At 39.8% G+C, this 14,147-nt stretch overlaps 1 protein-coding gene across 3 annotated transcripts in view; it reads left to right on the forward strand.

Moving 5' to 3' along the window:
* creb5b (cAMP responsive element binding protein 5b) overlaps window positions 1–14,147 on the forward strand; it is a 47,161-nt gene that overhangs the window by 6,449 nt on the left and 26,565 nt on the right. For all 3 annotated transcript variants that reach the window (XM_044207484.1, XM_044207483.1, XM_044207482.1), the window contains exons 2-5: window positions 5,662–5,739; window positions 6,132–6,225; window positions 8,216–8,337; window positions 9,798–9,955. In XM_044207484.1, the coding sequence (XP_044063419.1) occupies window positions 5,686–5,739; window positions 6,132–6,225; window positions 8,216–8,337; window positions 9,798–9,955 (428 nt within the window). In that variant the 5' untranslated portion in view covers window positions 5,662–5,685. The remainder of the gene's footprint in view (window positions 1–5,661; window positions 5,740–6,131; window positions 6,226–8,215; window positions 8,338–9,797; window positions 9,956–14,147) is intronic.

A 14,147-nucleotide genomic window follows, 5' to 3' on the forward strand; every position in this document is an offset into this window, starting at 1 on the left:
GAGTAAGTGCAATGTCATCTCACTTCGGTGTCCGTGCGTTGGCCTGTCTGTTGACTGTTGAAGTTGAACGCGGAGTCAAGTGCCGCTGCTGCTGCTCGGTCTGTCTGTCAGGTAGCAGCGGAGAAAAGTCTGCAGGAATTCATCTCAAGCCCGACTGAAAACTACACAATGGGTTATTGCAAAGGAGGATTTTCATTGCACTTCACAACAAATCGGCACGTCTTCAAGGTTTTCTATTAGTTCTATAGCCCCAAAGCTGGATCCCTGCATCATTGTCATGCCTGTCCCATCTCGGGATACGCAGAGCCGGCGTTTGTCCCGGACCCTCTGCGTGCTGCGGTCTGGAAAATGATATTTCGGTGGTTTTTGCTGTCATGCCAGTTAAAAAGAAAAGAGTGGTGCTCCTGTTCTCATGAAATTTACGTTCCCTTTTCTCTTGAACAGCAATGTGGCCAACATTACGTCATTCTGCAGGCCAGTCGATATTTGATTAACCGATGAGATGTTGAGGGTTACTTTCAAGAAGGTGGGGAGAAGATGTCTAAATCATTTGATTACTCCGCTGTCATTATGTTTATGTGACAACACTATCAATATCACTCGTTTCTCATGCATGCTGCTTTAGATCAATGTGTAGGCTTCCAGTCACCGTGTCCCTTTTAATTGGCTGTGTTAATAACATCTAATAATAAGGTATTTAAGTTTGATGATGATATTAGTATTTCTGATCATTTAATACAGACTAAGATGGACTTTTGTTTTAAGAAATGATTTTGAGAACAGGCCCCTATTGTACTTAACGTTACATTTTAAGAAAGCAACAGTTTGAGAAAAAGTATGGAAGAAAAAGAGTGATCTTTTTCACAAAAAAATCTATTATCTTTTGAGATTTGTGATGTACAAATTCCCTTAGAAATAATAACTAATTGTAATAATTCTGTTTTTCATTTGTATAAAAAATCTTAATTTGTGAAAAGCCAACTGGCCAAGGAAAATAGATAATGCATATCAAAATATGAATAATTCCATAAATAAATACAAAACAGCAAAGACTGTAAAGTCACTGACTCTACATTAAACTTACTGGATAACTTGTGTTATTTAGTAACCTTGATACAGATCTAATTCTTCCCATATTTTACAAAATGTTTCGCTTGATTGCAGTTCAGCGGCTCATTGTAGCAATAAAATGTGACCTTTATTTGTTGACGGTTGTTGCTTGTGCTCAAGGTGAAACATTCCTCTGGTAATGATTGTACTTATGTAGAAAGGGCTCAACAGAAATCATAACACCAATCACACAGTCCAGTCAAAGACGTTTCACTTTAAAAAACATATTACGAACGTATTTTGTTATTTTGACTTGTTACATTTTTAATACAAATTCATTCTGGGACTTTTTTTCTCTATTCCTGCAATGGTGAGTAAGAATAATGTGAGTGGTATTAGTGTCATGGTAGCCCTCAGAGGGGGCATTTTTGTGTTTGTTATGAGTTTACATGTTGTGGAAGAGACCAGTAATTGATAGGTCTTGTGGTTTACATCACAGTCTTTTTCTCCCGATTTCACTTCAAGAGCAGAAGCTCAGGGCAGACATTGTCTAAGAGGGCCATGTTCCCTGCCTCAGGGATCGCCGTGATCCTACCTTGAACTTGTGCTGTCAAAGGCCCAGGCTATGGGGAGCTGGAGATTTGAATTGCTGCGCATGTTTGTGCTTGCTTTAACCCCATATGCCTTTGCACCCCAACCCCTCTTTTCCTCACCATATTGTTTAAATTCTAATATGCGGTCTACCTGGAGAATTCCTCCCCAGCTTCTCTTGAAATCGAACGCCGGACCCTAATCCTTCCCCTCGCACACATCAGGACATAGTTAATGTAAAGTGTAACCAAATTTCCTCTGCTAAACTAAAACATCTATATCAAATGTGAGCCAAGTGCCCCTTCCAAAGAAGGGGCCTTGAGTACTGATAATTTGAAGTGTGAAAGCTGTTGGATAATTCACAGAGGTATTCACAGAATTAATGCTTAAAGGTTTTATGCGTCATATGGTTTGAATCTCCTGGAAAACATGATGAAATGAAGTCCCATTTTAGAAACAGGAAGGTAAAAGCAAAAATTTTGCATCTGTTTGATGGTAATGAATACTCCTTTTAGTGCTTTCTGCGGATTTATTGTAAAGTTTTAGATTTAAATGAAGGGATTCATAGTCGTACAGGTGTTCAGGAAGAAAGCTTGAAAAACGACAGTGGCAACAAGAATTGTACGGCTGAAAGTTCCATGTAACTGTATTTGGGATAAAAATGTGGCCTAAAATGTTGATTCAAGTCATGAATAATCAGCGATAGGCTTTTTGAAGCACTGGTTCTACAGCACTACTTGCAATCATCCTGGATCTCGTTTGGGTTCAGGGTTAGGATCCGCAGTGTTAGTCATGTTTGTTGTGTCAAAGGAAACCAGGTGAGTTTTTAGGGGCCCTGTACAAGAGACAGAGTGAACTGGTGACAGAAAGAGAGACCAGGGCTCATTGCTCTCTGACAGAGAGACCCTGTCCAGACCCTGTTCTGCAGGCTCGGTCATGAAGTACAGCTTGTTAGGAAAACAGAACTGCTTAGCATAACACAATATTTGAGTGTTTTGACTGTGCTTGAGGAAATAGTCTGTACCCATGAAAACGACACACATGTACATAGTGTATGAAGGTATTCATGCTCGACACGTGACATTGACTTGGATTTCGGATGCGTTTTAGTTTTCGTGAATTGATGATGGTGGCAGGTAAAAGACTAATAAACTTTTTGTTGTGTGTGTGCGATAAATGAGAACTACTGGGTGCAGTATCCCTGCTATAAATACTGTAGATGTTCCAGTCATTATCAAGAGCACACATTATAAACAAACCACACACCTAATGCTGATGAATAAATTATTAGTCTCTTAACAGACCCCTTTGAACCGTTTGTTTTGATGGGACTGGAGCAGTGCTATATGAGGGAGACAGAAGAGAACAACAGAATAATTGTTGTTGCATTGTTTAGTGTTTATTCTTTATTCCCAATTTTCTTCATTTAGCTTTGCTTTTGTGGTGTCAGAATAGAGATGCACTGTGTTTTTGGACATCTAACAACTTTCAACTTTCATTAACAAGGGTTAATTCACTTAGCCTATTGGAGAACAAAATGAATGTCCATAACTCTAGGCACCCTGGACGCTCACATGCTCTCAGTGGGGCTTTGGTTCAAACCACACAGGGGCCAACTGGGGCCTTCCTGTATAGAGTTTGAATGTTCATTCCCACTTTGCGTGTCCCATACCAAAAAACCTGCATGTTCAATGTTACGACTCTTCCTGCTTGTCAACAAGGCACTGGCTCAGAGCTGAAGATGGTCCCTCGGTGCTGTGCTGTGGCAGCTCCTAGGAGGATTATTAAGACTAATTTAACACTTGTCATACTGACTTACCACCTGTTAAAACATCTGTCAGAAAGTGCTGGGCATCTGTAGTACTGGCATGAGGTGACTGCTCAGAGGTTGTCAGTGATGAGGATAGTTTACACTGCATCGTACTGGACCTTGAAATAAGAAGTACACTGTGACACAATAACCTGCAGTCACCAAATATGTTGTTAGAGGCAAGTCCAAGTCCAAAGAATATTCAAATAATACATTTTTTTTGTACCTTAATTTGCTGAGTCTAATCATTATTTTCTACAAAACCTTTTTTTCTCATTTAAATAAGGGAAACTTGCATTTGTGTTGTGTTAACACAACACAAATGCAAGTTTAGCTTATTTACTTGTTAATATTTTAAAATCCTGACAAGAATTGCTTAAATAAAATGCAGTACACAATTATTGAAATACTGATTTAAAACAGGAAATTGCTGATTAAAGAATATGTGACATAGAAGAATCTGACCAAGTTCTCATTGCCGGCTTTTGGCACTTGACAGCTTTAATACTTTTTACAGACACAACGCAATCTTTATTCAAAAAGTATCAGGTTTCTATACCAGCTATGCCTTTTGACTTTTTCTCGTAAGAATTATGTAAAAATATTTCTACTTTTTCTGCCTTTTCTGCCTACAATAATAGAACTATTGTTATAGATACTCTTTGCAGGAACAATTATGTAAGCTGTTGTAAAACTTTATGGTTTAAATATTTAAATGTGAGTGAGGCATCTCGTGTGCATCACACGCAATGATTGATTAAAGTGCACATCGAAGCCTTTAAATGGCATGTCATTGCTCTTGGTTTGATCTTGAGAAGCTGTTAAAATGCACTGTTTATTTTCTGTTATTTTTTCTCTGACATCCTATCATAAATATAGTCAGGCTGTTTTCAATATATTGTTAAGCTGAATGCAAAATGCATCCTCCTTGTTGTTGTGCATGATTTAGTTTCTGTAAGTAAACAGAGGGACAGGATAATATTTACTGAATTTGTAGGCCCTTAATTTTTATGTCTCTGGTTTCATTTTCTACTTTTTCAACAGAGCGCAGGTTTGAGGCACTCTTGTCCTCTATTTCACTCTAAGTTATTAAAGCATCTCAAACAATAACTGAAGCCATTGCACATTTGACATGATGCATGGCTATGGCTGTAGTGTACTGAACAATTACTTACAAAGCACATATTTGGCAGTAGTTGCAGATAAACAAATATAGTGTCTCCTATTTGTAAGCTTTAAAACTAACTCGTGTTTTTAAAGTTGTTTTTTAGAGCAAATGAACTGCACCTTGTATTCATCCCTCATGCAATGCTGCTCTGCCACCACTTCCATTTCTTGTTATCACTATGAGATGTATAACAACCGCATAACTTAATTAAATCTTTAAATGACTGATGTATTACTGAAACTTGAAAATAGAATGTCAATATGGTAAAAAAGGTATTTGAGGAGACATAAATGCATTCCATTTAAAGTTCAATTTGTCTCATTGCATAGGTAAATTAGTGAAGAGGGATTTTTCACATTACTCCCGGGGAGTAGTTGTAGTTGCCAGACCAACAGCCATATGTGGTAGACCAGATTCTGTCACTTTGTGCTGAGAATAAACATTTGAAGACATTTTGTTGAAACTGTGGTTTCAACAAGGTGGTGGTGTTTGATTGGAAATTTCAAACATGGTTTATCAGGTCATTGTTCCCATCCACATTTAAGCTGAAACCCATCACAATTGTCCCTAGACATGTATATTTACCTCTGTATACATGGTTGGCCCAGCAGAAATGAATGTTGAATGAGTTTAACAATAATTGTAAGTTTTATAGAGTGCTATAGCAATACATTATTTTTTAGTGTTGTTTTTGTTTATGAATGGCTTTAGAGCATGTTATAGTCTCTAGGATTATGTGTAATAAAAGCAATCTATCTAAATATGTTGGACTATTTAAAGTTGTTGCTGAAGTTATTAAATGAAGTGTTTCCAGTCCTTGAAAACCCAGAACCTTGGCCTTGATGTTGTTTTAGTGGATCCTAGATTACTGTAGTGTGAGAAAACTGTATGTTTATTACTGAAAATAACCACACAGCTGTTTCAGGTGCAATGGCAATTTTATGTCAGGCATTACACAATGAGTGTATTTTTCCTCTTGGACACTGGCGGAAAAAATCAAGTCGCTGACTTCCTCTCCCCACTTTTTTTGCTTTTTTTGTAGTTTTATGAGAAGGTGGCCAGAGTGATGAACTCAGACCAGGAAAGGCCGTTCGTGTGCAACGCTCCTGGCTGTTCTCAGGTGAGTGTGTCGAGACAAAACAACAAAACAAGACAGTGTGTCTGTGTGCATGTGTGTGTGTGTGTGTGTGTATTTCTGCCTGTAATATGAAGAGATGTACATTGAGGGGGTGTATGTTACTGCCTCATGCATAAGGGAGAAACAAAATAGCATGGAACTGAGTGAAACACAAACTAAATAACACTGCAGGTGTAAAAATACCTATAGAAAAAAATGCTCTTTGAAGGGTTGATGCCCTTTTAGGATGCACTCTTTAAATAGAGAATAACAGTGAATGTTATTTTGGGTTAAAGCTTCAGTGCATGGGATTATTTGTTTTATAATCGGTTAATAAAACAGTTATTTGTCTTTGTACATACAATTCTTACAATCCTACTTTTAAAACTCAACAGCGATTCCCCACGGAGGACCATCTGATGATACATCGACACAAACATGAGATGACCCTTAAGTTCCCCTCCATAAAGAACGACAACATGTTATCAGGTGAGTTAAGGCTACATCAGTACAGACTCACACACTACTTCAGCAGGGTTCATGTGGAACTTGTAGTTCATTTGCAGGTGTGTGCCTTGGTGACTCATGCTCAGACACACTTGTTTGTCATCCGAAAACTTCATGGCGTGCCTGTACCGGTTGTTTACTGTAATGTATATCATATGACACACGTTACATTGCAGCGCAGCTCTATTCAGTGCAAACCACTGACGAGCACTTCAGGCTGGAGAAATCAGCATGTTAAGCAAAATTTCTCTTGCTTTGTGTGATTTCCATGTTGGTGTCATAGTCTTAGTCTTGATCTTACTATAGAGTGGCAGTGGCACTGGGAGATGGTTTACAATGGTTTTATGGATGGTGGGGTGTACAATCCCCAGGTGACATGCTGAATCTACTCTTCAAAGAAACATCAAATCACAGATTGTGTACTGCATATACAAGTGTCAACCCAAGGCCAATCCATAAGTATAGCTCTCCATTCCTAGAAACAGCCAGGCCACACTAGACAACAGTGTGAGCTGCTCTAGCCACACCGCCGAGATTGTGTCGTCTTTATTATTTACGCTTAGTGGCCAGCGGGATCGGATTTTCTAGGCCGGGTGTTCTTATCACCTGCTGTCTGAGTTACAGCTCTGACCACTTCTCTTATTGAGACCTTGAACTCAGGATGAAATAGTCATCGTCATACTGTAAGTTACAGCTCAGCCACACATGGTAACATGCCCTAAGCTGGTCACCAAAAATGATCTACTCTTTAACTTTTAGTACTTAGTAATTGTTGAACTAAAGTTAACCTCCTGCTCCATTCACTAATCTTTTCATTGACTCATGAGTGCTATCCTCAACTAAAAATTGTCATTACTTGCTTTTTATTAATAGAGCTTGCCACATTCTCAGCTGAAATGGAAAAACTATATTTGTATTTTGGGTACACAGGTCACGATGAAAGTTTGAGTCAATCCCCAGTCTAGCCAGAATGGATAAACAGACCATGAAGTATGCTTTTAGCCTTTGAAACAAGCCTGATCCTAAAATCACCTTCAACTGTCTGAAACCTGATCTTTGTGCACCCCCCAGAACGTCAAGTTGAATACCGCAGCTTGACTGAGCTCAACAAATGAGACCCCCACTCAGTAGGTGGGATCTGTACTTTATCAGCTCGAACAGGCCTGTCAAGCGTAGTATCTCTCCCTCACTAACAGAATTGAAGTTATGTTTTCTTAAAATCATTGCAAATACATAACAACAATGTACATGCTTTACACTCTACTCTTTATGTAGATCTCCAATGGTTATCTAGTCTAACTGTGGTCCATATAAATAATTAACATAAACCAAACATAAAGATCAGAGATCAAGGAACTGATTTTGCAAATTAAAGGTTTAACAGTAAAAATGATACAATGAAACAAAAACAAACTGTCAAATCTGGTGAAATATCTTTGCTTTGTCTAACTTATACTGTACTTCTTGCTAACATGATGTGCGTTGTACTGTTGTATATCATTTTGTATCATGTGTCCCATTTGTTTGTTTAGTGCTGTTCTGTCATTGTATGTATGTTTCAATTGTGACCTGCCATGGAGCTACAGATGAAAATTAGCTTTAAGCTAACCTGGTACAATGCATCAAATGGTAACATTTATGTTAATGATTGTACACGGTCCTTTACAAATAAATGTAAAGATACACATACTTTATATCCTGCACTTGCTTATTGCACTTCTGGTTAGACCTAAACGGCTTTTCGTTGCCTTGTACTTGTACATGTGTAATGACAATAAAGTTGAATCATCATCATCATCTAAAAATGATGAAAAATGTCCCAAACATGATGTGTTACAGGGTGTTGGTTCTTATTTTGCATGCTGCTTTATTCCTTGTGCTGTCCATTATCATGGTGTACTGTATGTACAGCCACTATTAACAGTAATTAATTTCAAAGCTAAAACCTGAAAAACATTTGTTTGATTTCCAGACCAGACGCCCACACCAACGCGCTTCTTGAAGAACTGTGAGGAGGTGGGATTGTTCAGTGAACTGGACTGCTCCATTGAGCAAGAGTTTTGCAAGGCCCAGGAAGAAGAGGACAATAAACAGGTACTGCAGAGTACAGAACAAAGCCTAAGGCCAAAAAAAACCTAGGTGTACCCAAAGCCACAGCCACCCACAGGGGTTAGGTCAGGTGGTTATGAACTATTATCTGGTGCTATCATCAGTCATGTCACTAACAGCAGCCTCACGCACTATGAGCTGATACACACACTTTTAATAGATTCAAAACACCTACACCTCACGTAACTGCACCCTGCTTACTTGTTAATAAGCTCATAACCACAGGTATGTATACACCTCCGATATTTCTGCTATATTTCTTCCTTTTCAACCAAAGTGTAGTCATGAGTTCCACATCCAACCCTTGTATGCCCTAGAAGCCACGCTCCCCGATCCCCATCAGTCTTGACAGTGATAGACAGGGCTCGCAGGTGGAGATTTGTCACCCACCACAGGTGAGGAGAAAAGAGATCCGGTTCCTCACCTGTAACTTCAAACAGCTCTCCAGCCATCTCTCAGGGAGGGAGTCCTATTTCTTCCCAGACGTAAAGACAGACCCCTGAGTAAACTTTTGTGGTGGCAATAATAGACCTGGCCAGACATTCTCACATGTGAGCAGTCACAAAGCTTTGGCATTTGACAAAAGATGTGGTCATTTATGCATTATAGATCTCTTCGGAGGCACCTTCACCTGAAACATGGGTACAAGTCAAATCACCACAAGACAGACTGCTTATCTAATGTCTGTGCATAGCACACTGTAGCTAAGCTGTTGTCTGGGTGGTTTGGCTCATGAGCTCGTCTGTGCTCAGGTCAGCCTCGTCTAGCCTCTCCGGCCTGTGTGGTTTATGATGGGAGGCTCTGCTAAGTCAGCAGGAGGCGAGTCAGAGCAAGACTCTCTGGGAGAGTGCATAGCACAATAAGCAGAGATAAGGAGTGAAAGCTTGAAACTTCAGGAAAACAACCATCAGCCAACATGAATATAAAATAGTCACATATTGACTCTAATATGAGCAGAGGTGAAGTATTTCTAAAGTTTTGTGACTGTCTGCATTCTCCTTATATTTGATCATTGCCAGTGGCTGTTTCACATTTGACTCAATGCAAATTACTTCAACTTGCTGTTTGTTTTATGCTAAGATATGTGAGTTGTGCTTGGAGATATATTGTTACTTACAGTGCAGGGTTATTTTGGAATGTATATGCAGTTTCATGTAACAGAGGTAAAACAAACAAACTGTCCTGCTGGGCAAATAACAATAAGGAAACCTGGGCTTCATTAGACTCTCAATGTTTCCCCAGCTCAACTCAGAAAAAGCCTGTAAATTATAGTTTACATAGTTCCTCATTACCCATTCAAGCTGGGTGAATGGAGCCCAAGGCCAAACCGTTGTAATTGCTTGAGTTGTGCTGAAAATACAACTTGCTTGGAAGAAGGTTACAGTCTTGACAGATTCCTAACCCTGTATGCTCTGCTTGCTTTTCTCTCCCCTTCCTCGCTGCAGAACATCTCACTGCACGGCCAGGCAGGCCAAGGCCAGCACCAGCATTCCCATTCACGGATGGGCAACCATGATACCAGCATAGTGATCCAGCAGGCCTTGCCCTCTCCTCAGTCCAGCTCCGTCATCACTCAGGCTCCATCCACCAACAGACAAATAGGGTGAGTAGGCTAAGCACATTATTAGACTTGGAACAGAAAGAGAGGGAAGAATAGTTTTTTGTGTTTTAATCTTTGCAACTCTTTCAATTATGCAAGTTTCTTCTTTTTGACTGAGTAGTGGAGGCACTGTGAAGAACTGCTGACAAACTGAAAATTATCTGAGAAGTGCTGTGGTCGGAGTGTATCCTCTCACCTCAGGTGCGCCCCTGCTACAGCGACAGCCTTAGGCTCAGTCTAGTCTCTTTGTGTCCGTGCCGATTGTCATCCCTCCATAGTCTCTGAGGTAATGTCAGTGTTTTGTTACATTTGGAGCAGTATGTGTGGGGCCGACGATTCATGTTTTGCTGTTCATTCAGTATTGTCCCACAGCAGAGCATGCCAAAGAGGGTCCCAGAGGACAAGATGAGGTCATTGTTGAAGCCTCAGCCGTGACTGCTTTTGCAACGGTTTAGCATTTCATGCTCTAAAATAGTTCCTTTCACTGTATGGGAATGTCAGCCACAACCTTAGAGATCTGTTTCTCTGATACCTTTGCACTGCCATGCTACAGGTGTATAATAACAGCAGACCATATATTAACAACAATCTGTCTGGAGTGCTGCTTCATTATTTACCTGCAGTGTTTAGTGGTCAAGGACTAGTTGATAGGGTTTAAAGCATTTTTGATCATCGGACCCTGTGCTGATGATTCATATTTGCATACTGTATGTAGTAAGGCTGTGTGATTTATAAACTCTACTAACCGTCATAGGGCTACCAGCTCTTTGAGGGTAACGTCTTTCCCCCTACTGATCTTTTGTCTTTATATATCAGTAACATAATAATTACCACACACAAACATTTATACATACTTTCTTCCTTATGAAGACACTCCACTGACCACATTCATTCCCTGTCCCTTAACCCCAACAACCTTCAAAACTGTATCAAGGCTTTGTTACTGTAAACCAGACCTGTGGCAAGCAAGACATTGAGATGGCTCAGTGTTAGGCCTGCGCTGTGTCGAGGTTGTCCTGTGTAGATTTACAGCTTGAGGAGCTAGTGAATATTGGATGGGAGGCCCATCACTAAGCCTGACTGACACCCTGTCAGGCTCTTTGTTGAGGACAGGGTTGGAATTTCATCTCCTTGGAGGAGCAGCAATCACTGCCAGTAACAGAGACTTTGCTGGGCCTGCTTCACCTGAGTTTACCTGTCATTAAAAACTCCTCACCTTGCTAAAGCACAGACTCACCACTTCTCTTCACAGTCCTTTATGATTACAAATCTCTCACTGATTTGTTGAGAGACTGGTGGTTTTACTGCTTACACACACACAAAAACACATTACTTGAAAATTAGAGCTGGTATGCCATGTGGTGGTGGTTTTCAGCCACAGAATGGCACATAAGTCTCTGCTACAGTTATCTGTAGCACATTATTTTAAGCATTCCCCAAGCAGCACTTGTATGTGCTGCAGAGCCGTCACTTGTTTACTAGGATGGTGGAATCCTAACACATGAATAGGATGAATAGATTCACACGAGAGAAAACAGATCTGGAAATGTTCACATCAGCAGGAAAATGGGTTGAGGAAACCCCTACACTGAGAAGCAGTGCTTCCACAGGAAGCCATTAGGGCCAACCAAAGGCTTCGTTCACAGGGTCTCTCCACAGGAACTTCCTACACACAGAACAAGCTGGACACTTCACAGGCTAGCTGTGCTCCAGACTGATAGTTAGAGAGCCTGCTGAAGATCAGTGGTTCCCTATAACGCCTGTTATAATTACCCTGTTGCCCTATCAAGTCACCTCAACTGTAGTTTCCAATATGCTTTGGTTTCCTATGTCTTTGTGAAGAAAAGACTATCATGTAAAACTTGTTGTTTTTAATCCACAGTACATAAATTCTTTACTGTGCAAATGTTTTATTCATGATAACCAGAGACAATTAAGAAACAGTTATCATCGTCAAAATGGAACAGTTTGTATATGTGATCATTGCAGGCCCATAAAGCTTTTAATCTTGACACACTATGGAGCTCTGTGGTAAATATATCTCTGAATGAGAAGAAATTACCAAACACAATCAGTTTAATCTCGCTTCCATCTGCTTCCTTCGTTCTCGGCTCTGCTGAACGCACAGCGTGAGCATCCAATGAATTAGGATAACAAGTCATTTTCATTGCTCCACAATGTTTACTAAAGAGCTTTGAGGCTTGGAATCAATTAGGATTGGCTTTCCTCAAGTCCATTTACTTTAGGGTTGAGCTGGGCCTGCAGCTGTGAAACCTGAGGACCTCGCTCTTTTTCTCCTTCTCCTGCTCTGAGTCCCTAAACAAGGTCTTTGGGGAGCTGCACTGACACAAACCAGTGTTAAAATCAGGCATAAGAAACAGCCAGCAGATCTTAATGTCATGGCTATCATTATCATACAAAGGGAAGCGGTGTCCAACAGATTTGAATGCTTTCTGCGTTTCAATTATAAACATCTGGTGCTGAGTTATGTCAGAGTTAAATGCGTTGGACATTACTAGTCAACCATGTGAGATACAACATTCTGTGGAAACCTCAACCTTCTGACTCGTAAGAGGAGATGTGCGGGTATGGGTGTGGGCACAAGGCAATAAAAATGATATTCTTCTTTTTTGGCTCAGTAGAGGAATTCAGCCCACTCGTTTCCATTACATAGTACAATCAACCTAAAAGGCAGCTGGGTTAAGTGAGGAGTGATTACAGTACAGATGTGGTAAAATATCTGATCATCAATTTATGATGATGTGGTATTTAAATACATAAAACTTTGCTTTTATTAAATGGTTATTAAATGGTTATTGTCAGTCGGTTTTGGTTTGTCACCATCTAACCAAGACAATATTTCTCAAATTTTCCTGGACTTAGATCCATTTCAAAATGTGTATTATTTTATTCTTATGTAAATGTGACATGAACAGTTTCTTTTCCTTCAAAGTAATCCACTATACTCCTTTGCAGATTGACATTTGTATTCTGTGTGCCTTCATCTCTAAACTTAAATCTGTCTTGTTGATGTCCCACCCTGGGTATACTATGTGCAACTTTAGGTTTGGCTGTCACATCTCCGTGCAAAGCTCTGAAGGAAGTCAATTTGTGGTTTTGTTTCCCATGCTGCTTTAAATGCACAATATGTTTCACACCTCAGAGCCAACAGCTACTTGTCCTCACAAATAGATGTTGGTCTGCATGCCTTCTAAACAGCAGGGTTTCATGCAAAGAGCAAGTGTAGGGTGACACATTTGCTGTGAACTTCCTGTGTTGTCTTTAGAAGATTGTATTATATGTTGATTGATTGATTATTAAGGACCACTGGGGAAAAGATTTACATTTATTTTTGCATAATATAGATTATGATCATCATATCAATCCAGCCAGATATGATTTCTAGATAATGGCTTGCACTTTCTAAAAAAACTTCAAGCTAATGGTCACATCTTGAAAATAAATAAAATGCAATTCATGTGCAAATGCAATCTGTGCACTGTTGCATACAGTATATTTTGATCCTTATGCGATATTCAGTAGTTCTCTCAGTTGTTTACATATAGTACTTGTTACTGTTACAGTACACTTAATTGATGGAAACATAGAAGTGCTGATAGTTTTGATGATTTTGATTCCAGGATGCATTGCATATCACATTTTTATGGATTGCATAACACGTTTTCCCTTGCATGTGATAAAACCACTGTGCTGATTTCAACACCCATTGTGGCAGCGCCAGAACAGAGAAAGTCTCCACACCTCTACACAGAGTTATGGGCTTTTTTTACGGACAAACTTTGACCTTATGAACTTTACAATTTAAACAAAACTTCCTTTATTATTGTTTATGATTAGATTGCATTCAGAAAGTGGTGATAAGGAGGGAGTTCCGTCCTGAGTGCAGGAGCGTGGGACCGCTACAAAATGCCTTAGGTGCCCTCATGCTCTGACTTGACAAATGCCCTTCTCCACAGGCAAATATGGGCAATAGTCTCAACCGTGTATAAACTTTAGGGTTAATGCATGTAGAGTAGTAGCAGGTAGAGAGAAGAGGAGAACAAATAAACAAAGGTACAGAAAAACAAAGGTATACAGTGTAATCAAATACAAAAAAGGAAGGAGAGAAAAAGAAAGAAAGAGAATGCAGGATGTACATCTGACCTGAATTAAGATGAGCTCATTGTGTACTGCA

This window comes from Siniperca chuatsi, linkage group LG9, assembly GCF_020085105.1.
Source record: "Siniperca chuatsi isolate FFG_IHB_CAS linkage group LG9, ASM2008510v1, whole genome shotgun sequence".
Taxonomy (NCBI): domain Eukaryota; kingdom Metazoa; phylum Chordata; class Actinopteri; order Centrarchiformes; family Sinipercidae; genus Siniperca; species Siniperca chuatsi.